This window comes from Carex rostrata, chromosome 22, assembly GCF_964058835.1.
Source record: "Carex rostrata chromosome 22, lpCarRost1.2, whole genome shotgun sequence".
In the NCBI taxonomy this organism is placed as follows: Eukaryota; Viridiplantae; Streptophyta; class Magnoliopsida; order Poales; family Cyperaceae; genus Carex; species Carex rostrata.
The window spans coordinates 2019792-2027205 of NC_135939.1; the positions used below are offsets into that span (position 1 = coordinate 2019792).

The 7414-nt window shown below is 33.4% G+C and overlaps 2 protein-coding genes across 2 annotated transcripts; one reads left to right on the top strand and one right to left on the bottom strand.

Moving 5' to 3' along the window:
* The first annotated feature begins 1664 nt into the window (after positions 1–1664).
* On the top strand, positions 1665–3418 carry LOC144574121 (uncharacterized protein At5g39865-like). The gene is made up of 2 exons (XM_078323986.1): positions 1665–1960; positions 2543–3418. The coding sequence occupies exons 1-2, from the start codon at positions 1733–1735 to the stop codon at positions 3287–3289; spliced, it is 975 nt and encodes a 324-aa protein (XP_078180112.1). The 5' UTR covers positions 1665–1732; the 3' UTR covers positions 3290–3418.
* Positions 3419–3838: 420 nt separating this feature from the next.
* LOC144574122 (RNA-binding (RRM/RBD/RNP motifs) family protein) lies at positions 3839–6474 on the bottom strand. Its single transcript, XM_078323987.1, has 5 exons — positions 6281–6474; positions 5820–5938; positions 5222–5297; positions 4789–4899; positions 3839–4296 (listed from the first exon to the last, which is right to left on the bottom strand). The coding sequence occupies exons 2-5, from the start codon at positions 5933–5935 to the stop codon at positions 3871–3873; spliced, it is 729 nt and encodes a 242-aa protein (XP_078180113.1). The 5' UTR covers positions 5936–5938; positions 6281–6474; the 3' UTR covers positions 3839–3870.
* Between the last annotated feature and the right edge of the window lie 940 nt (positions 6475–7414).

Consider the following 7414-nt stretch of genomic DNA (forward strand, 5'->3'; position numbering starts at 1 on the left):
CCTTTAGGTGATATGAATTCATCTGACTTGCCCGATTGTCACCTGTACTCATATAGGCAGTTATCATTAGTCCATACTATTATCAGACGTGTTAAATTTAGAAGAAGAAATGTTTAAGAAAAATAAAGTAGATAAGTATTTATAGCATTCACATCCGTACTATGAGAGTTTATAATATGATGTGACAGTTTCTAATTCAGTTTTAAGAATGTGGGGGAGTTTCTTATTTAGAAACTATACAGAAAAGTTTTTTAGAACATCTTTTATTTTTTTTAGAAGAAGAACAATATTTTATTAAAAATAACTAATGTTTGAAATACACAGTTATCTAGTTATTTTTTGTATTATTATTTATTAAAAGCAAATGACTTCAAAACAATTGTAGGAGACACCTCATGTGCCTGCGTGCGTGCGTGATTTAGGTCTAGTGAAGTACCTGATCGTTTTAATCTGACACTAAACTTATAATGGATTTCTTATAATTTAAATAGACACTACATTGATTTTAATTCGGCTGTAAATATTTTGCACGGTCAGATACTGTAGGTATACTTCCCAGTCCCCACTTACCAGTATAGGTTAAACATCAGAAAATCATGAATCAAAAAAAAAAACATCAGAAAATCAAGTCTCCAAGGGTGGGCTTTCCAGTTACAAGGCATGTTTCTGGCCCAATTGGCCTCTTGCCAGTTGCTCCAGTTAGCCCCAACTTCTCTGCACTTTTTTTTTTTTAATTAAAGCCCGTAGGCACATAACACCTACAACACATACATTCTACTCCTGCATTCTGTAGGATTCGAACTTGGATTCTACCGTAGGAAACTTGTATATGCATTCATTTCCATAACAAAAAAAAAAAAAACTAAATTAATTTTCCAGACTATAATAATCTTTTAGTAAGTAACCTGCAACCTCTGACCAAGCCAATATGGGATAAGCCGGGGCGGAAGTCGATATTAGAAAAGAATTTTAAGTCCTATAAATTGATTTTTTTTTTTTACTTTTGTCATTTAAATTTTTAAAATTGTACAAAAAATATTATTTTAAGTCCCTCTAAAAAAATAAAATTATATGATACTTATTCATTCGTCCAATTTCATCTTTCTGGTTACGCCCCTTGGGATAAGTGATACTTACAACTGTATTTTAAGAAACTATTTTGTAGCATTGAAGTGAGATAATATTAAATTTCACAAATTAAGTTACTCAAGTTCTTGGGCTTGGGCACTTAGCCTTCTGAGGAGAATGTCAAATTCACAATGAAGATTTTCGTTATTAGGAAAGTAAGTTGAACAATTCTTATAATAGAAGTAAGTTGTAGAATTAAAGTGATTGGGTGGCTTCAATCAAAACCGATAAAAAAAGAACAATCAAAATAGATTTCTTTTTCTCGTAGGAACTTTTCCATATATCAGAAATACTTCATGCTAAAAGACAAGTATCAGAAAAAAGCTTTAGAATATTTAATTGGCTTCATATTTTTTTCCTTATGTTCAGGTTTTATTTTATTGATAAACAGAAACAAAAGCTTATTTTACTCAACTAAAAAGAGTGTTTTATAATTGGAAGTCTAAAGTGTCCTGAGAAATAGATTCTCTAATTTTAGAATCCATCAGATTAAATAGTTGTCCTAATTTTATATGGCCTCATTATTTCTTCTCCTCCTCCACAAATAAATTAACCTTCTTAGATCCCCTCAATACCATTGATTAATTTCTTTCCTGGTAGACTAATGGGTTCCACAGCCTCAAAGCAAGCTTGTGCGAACTTGCAACAGTGCTGGTTGCCTCCTGACTCAGGCAACTACTTCTCGCTACCTTGTCAGAATGAAAGCGTCGACTCTAATGCTTCTAATGCTTCTGATAGTAAAGACATGATTTCAGAGGACTATTTTTTGGATCGGCGTAACCCCCCGTTAACCCCACAAATTGAATCTAGGAGTTTGCCTAGCAAACTAGAGGTACTGCAATTATATATGCCCTTGCTATTATTTTAATGTCCAGAATTGTTAGAATATCCTAAAGAATTTGATCAAATATATGATCATGCAATTTGTACTTGTAACATAGAAGATGAAACAATAAGAAGTAAAATAAATTGATTGTTGAATAATTAAGTGTTTTTTCTTACCTATTTATACTCCTTTATCCTCTCTTTTTTTAACTTGTATAACATTGGTGATTTCTTAAATTATAAAATCAATTTGGTTGTACATAATCAATTGATGTGTTTAATTATGTTAAAGTAATTTTACAATAGTAAATTTCTAGAATCTTCTGCAGTGTAGTTAAACAATTTTATGGCCTACCACAAAATATACATCATTTGCAATTTAAGATTTTCCTAAACCTTAGAAAAAGGCATAAACGAGGTTCTTGCTTCGTTACTAAATTTAGAAACAAGAGAATTGATCCAAGGAATCCAAGGAATAACCTGTGGGTTGATTGTCATTATAATTTGAATGACAACATAATCATGTTAAGTGTTGTGACAACATAACCAGAGAAATGATATCTTAAATAAAAATCTGTAGATAACACAGGTAATAAATTCATGGGAGCTAACGGAAGGACTCGAGGACTTCACTTCAATCAATACATGGGAGATTGTCGACCCGAGCGAGTGCAACCCTCAACTAAACAATGAGAATAAGATTAGCGTATCTCCTTTGGCATCAAATTGTCATAAAACACTTCAGATCTTAGGCATGGTACGTGCAAGAGTCAACTCGTTTGAAAGAAAAATTGCTCAAAGGAGAATGAAGCGTGGGTCGGAGACATCTAAATGCACACCGGCCGAAGATAAAAAGGTGGTTTTTTACTTCACAAGTCTTACAGGTATACCCACCACACATGAGGATTGCCAAGATGCAAAAGCAATATTACAAGGATATGGTGTGTGCCTTGATGAAAGAGATGTCTCAATGGATGCTGTGTTTAAGGAAGAATTGAATGAACTTCTGGGGACGAGTTTCGGAGGAAAATTGCCTAGAATTTTTGTGGATGAATGCTACATAGGTGGAGCTGAAGAGGTGAGGAAGCTGCATATTAGTGGGGAATTAAAGTGTGCTTTGGAGGGGTGTAAGATGAAGGCAATAGGGAAAGATGGCAACTTTGAGCTATGTCCTGGTTGTGCTGATGTGAGGTTCTTGCCATGTTTGAGTTGCTCAGGGAGTTGTAGAGTTTATTTGGAGAGCAGAGAGGAGGGGGGTGAAAATAAATTTGTTCAGTTTGAAAGGTGTAAAGACTGTAATGAGTATGGGCTCATTCGGTGTCCAGTTTGTTGGTAATGTTAGCTGAAGCCTACATTGTCGATTTCAGAAGAGTTAATATTTTCCATTGTAATTTTGCAAGTATTGTTATGCATTTTGTAAAGGGTGACTAGTAGGCACTTGCATTTCTTGTATGCCTTTAAAGGCCAACTGAGATTATTTGCTACGAAGATTCATAAATTGGTTTTGTTATAGCTCGGTTTCTGTTTATTTGTTATATGATTGTTAACTTGTTATTATATTCAGCATTTGAAATTAAATAGTTCAAACATTAGAGCTATAACTTTCTTAGAATTAATCTCAGGTCTTGAGCAGGAGAAGTAATACCAAAGAGTCAGAAAAATAGTACCGACCTTATAATCATACATGGAGGTTTAAGACGAAACTCTTTGTTGAAATATTACCAGGCAGTTTTGTATCCTAGATCAAAAGGATAGTCTATGAAGGCTAATAGCTTGTGAAGTCTGTTCTTTTACTAAATATGAATACATCAAAAGGTCACACATGTTCAAACTTCCAGTTCACATAAAATTCAAAATCTTATTTCTACATTTTTTTATATATATATATATATCTAGACATCAAACCTGACTGAACTTTTACTTCCTTCCATGACTTGCCAATTCAGCAGCCTTTTGGGCAGCATAAGTAAGTGCATCTGATACAAACATAGCCCCAGCTGAGAAATAACTACTTGTTACAACAGCATTGGTCACCTTAGCAGCAGTTCTTCCTGTCGCTGAGACCACTGTTTTGGTGGTCTCTGACACATGGTACGTGTCATCAACAGATCTCAATGTGCCTACACCCGCATTTATCTTATCAGTCAACCCAATCCGCTTGCTCAGATCCGCAACATGGGCCACTGCTGTGGTGGAGACTTGGTGTGACTCATCAAAGGCCTTTGCTTTGCTTAATGCATCTTTGCTTAGAGTGTAACCTTTGGACAGCATGGTTTTGACCACATCTTGTGCCATTGTTAGCGCCTCCCTTGGGGTCGTATTGAACTGATATGCATCTACATGCTGTCAAAGGGCAAAAGAGGAAGGAATTAGTGTAGGTCTTAATAGCAAAACTTATACCCAACAATTACCTTTTTTGACTGAGGAAAGCTAACATTCTTGCATCTGCAAAAATCATAATTTTAGGCTTATTTGCAGGTAATACCGACCACATAAATGCCACAAAGAGTAAGCAAATGATCAAACCGCCCCTGACTTCACCACTTTGATGGAAACTCTAGCTTCAAAACACAAATTAAGAACTCAATATATATACATTTTGATTGATTTTAGCCAAGTTTGAATTTGGGTGAACATTTACCCTTGCAGCAAATTATTCGAAGTGTAGATGTAATTTGTCAATATCTATAAAATCAGGCATCAGTTGCTTAGAAGAGATACTTTAATTGTTATCTACAATATTTGCAATGTTAATTATAGTTTTAAGTTTTAAGAAAAAGAAAAAGAGACTCTTTTTTGCTTTGCTTTTTATATATTGCATCTTTATGTACTTACTGTTGTCACAGTTTCCTCTTCTAAATTCCAAGAAGTTTGCTCCCAGAAATTGTGATCATCATAGTGGCCCCACCGGGTTATGCATACAGGTTGATCCACAATAGTAGCTCCCTGATAGAATAAGAAAATGAAAAAAAATATATATATAGATTGTTACTCAGCAAATTAACTAATGATTTTGAAATTAATTTGTTTTAAATGGTTGGTAGAAAATGACAAGTGAGGTGGTTGGAACAAATAAACTAGTCAATTGGGGATAGCACAGAAATAACAAATCAGCCAAAGGATATAAATCAAACTTTTTTGAAAAAAAATGGCTATATATAAAAAATGGCTAATTAAATATGAAATATATAGCACAGAGAAATTTAATGAGCCATCAAAGGCTTAAAAGCCAACATGGGAAAAAGAAAATGACACAAGTAACACTTACACTAAGCAATACTGCAGTTTCCAAGGCATGAGGTTCCTTAAATGTCACATAAGCAGTAGAGCTATAGTCTCCTGATCTGTTTTTTTAATATGAAAAAAAAAATGATAGACATATTAATGATGAAATATAAGCAAACAAGAGCATTTGCAAGATTTGCATATCTAGACTTCAACCAAAGCATTTAGTTACAGTATAAGTTCATCAATGAACTGGTACCAAGGATCTCCCTTTGTTAACATGCGAAATTCAAATAAGAGATTCATCACAGGTAGTTGGAAATCATGAACTCGAAATGATTGAAATTTTGATTCAGAAATTGCCATAGAAATAACCCTAAATAATCAATAGAAGTCGAAAAAGGTCCAAATCAGAAATCACTCAGTTTTTTTATAAAAGGTCCTTCATAGTTGGGGAAACCCAAAAAAGGACCCTGGCCTCCCTCCACATTTGGGTGTTATATAAGTGCAAAATACTTACCAATTACTCGTTAATATAGCACATATATTGAAAAGTTTTCTATACCGGTTTTCTATCAATTAGGAATAGCGCAGGAACTAGAGATTAAGTGGTACAATTATAGCAAGAGAACTTTACTCACCTGATAATTTCAATGTGGTCAATAGCTCCAGAGAAAGAGAAGAAGTCATAGAGATCCCCCTCCGTGGCTCTACTGGAGAGATTTGTGACTTCAATTGTGTACGCTTCTTGACTCATATTCTAACAAAATACCAAAAAATAACAGAAAGAATTTTGTTTAAGGCAGTCTCGAGACAAATTCAGAGCAAGTTCCAGAAATCTAGAAGTTGGGTTAAAAGTCACAGCACTGAAAAATTTCAGTGATTAAGAAATAGCAAGATAAATTAGCACCAATATGTAATCCAAGAATTTTATTAATAAGAAGTTCCTTAGAGCAATCAATAAAGGAAAATAAGACCAAGAAATTAAAAATTACGAGTATGGGGATGATTTTGCGGCAGTACAAGTTGTTCTCTTTACTAAAACAAAGACGAAAATTGGAGAAATTTCTAGGGAAGAAGGGTATACAGACATGAACTTTACCTATTGTGTATCTTCTTCAAGCCGTAAGGTCTCTCTTTATCTCTCTCGCTGGTTTTGCAACTACCGATAACAGTTGCGAGTTATAGTATTTCTTTTTGTCAGTATCGGTACGACGATTGCTTCAGAATAAGAATAGTGTAATTATTACCCACAGTTTAAACTGGAAGCTTCCAGCTGTTCTTTATGGATTTGGGGATTCACATATCTTTTGCCTTTTCTGAAGGATTTCTGAAAATATTAAGGTAATTGTAGGCAGTCGGCCAAGATATTCCTATCGCAAAGAATTTCCAACTCTCTTTTATTCCAATTTTGACCACGCATACACCTTTTAGAAATGAAAAGCATTTTTTTTAATTATTATAGGAGCGGATTAGGGCTGCACAAAAAGTTCGTAGTTCGAAATTCGATTTGAGTTTAATTCGAAAAAAGTTCGTAATTAATTCAATTTGAAATTAGTTCATTCTGAAACAAATTAAATCAATTTGGTTCGAATTTTATTCAAACTCAAAGTCAAACTGAGTATAGTTTGTTAGAAATTGATTTGTGAACTATTTAGATTTCAATCACAAATAATACAACTAATGTCTTTAACCGTAAATCTTTAATAATACAGAAACTAAACTTATATTAGAGCTCAAAATTATTAATATAATGGTAACTTATAATATGAAAATGCTTCAGCAGAGTAACAAATTAACAATGGAAAAAAGTTTCATTTGACTAGATCCATACTGTGATTTTAATTAATCTAACAGCATAAAAGGTAAGAGAATTTGACTGTCTCATAATTCATCAGTGTGAATTCGTAAAGAGTAGAAGGTAAAAGAAAACTGCGTGAATTTTGTTCTGCGTAAAGAAAACTAATGCATAAATTATTGGTGGTTGCCAAAAAAATCTGTAGCTCATGATTCGATTGACTTCAATTCGATTCGAAAAAAAAATCACAATTAATTTGTTCTGAAACAAATTAGACCAGTTTAGTTCGAATCTTATTCAAACTCAAACTCAAACTAAGCTAAGTTTGATTTAGTTCGATTCATTTGCAGCCATAGAGCGGATACAGAAAACTTTACGAATAAGATAAATTATTTATTAATTCAAAATTAAATAGTCGTTAATTTAGAGTAGGATGAA

Excerpts from the sequence above, each read along its gene's own strand:
- LOC144574121 (XM_078323986.1), top strand. The coding sequence starts at position 1,733 with ATGGGTTCCACAGCCTCAAAGCAAGCTTGTGCGAACTTGCAACAGTGC. Across the intron at positions 1,961-2,542 it reads GTTTGCCTAGCAAACTAGAG|GTAATAAATTCATGGGAGCT; the intron begins GTACTGCAATTA and ends TAGATAACACAG.
- LOC144574122 (XM_078323987.1), bottom strand. The coding sequence starts at position 5,935 with ATGAGTCAAGAAGCGTACACAATTGAAGTCACAAATCTCTCCAGTAGA. Across the intron at positions 4,900-5,221 it reads AAACTGCAGTATTGCTTAGT|GGAGCTACTATTGTGGATCA; the intron begins GTAAGTGTTACT and ends TTATTCTATCAG. Across the intron at positions 4,297-4,788 it reads AAGAGGAAACTGTGACAACA|CATGTAGATGCATATCAGTT; the intron begins GTAAGTACATAA and ends GCCCTTTGACAG.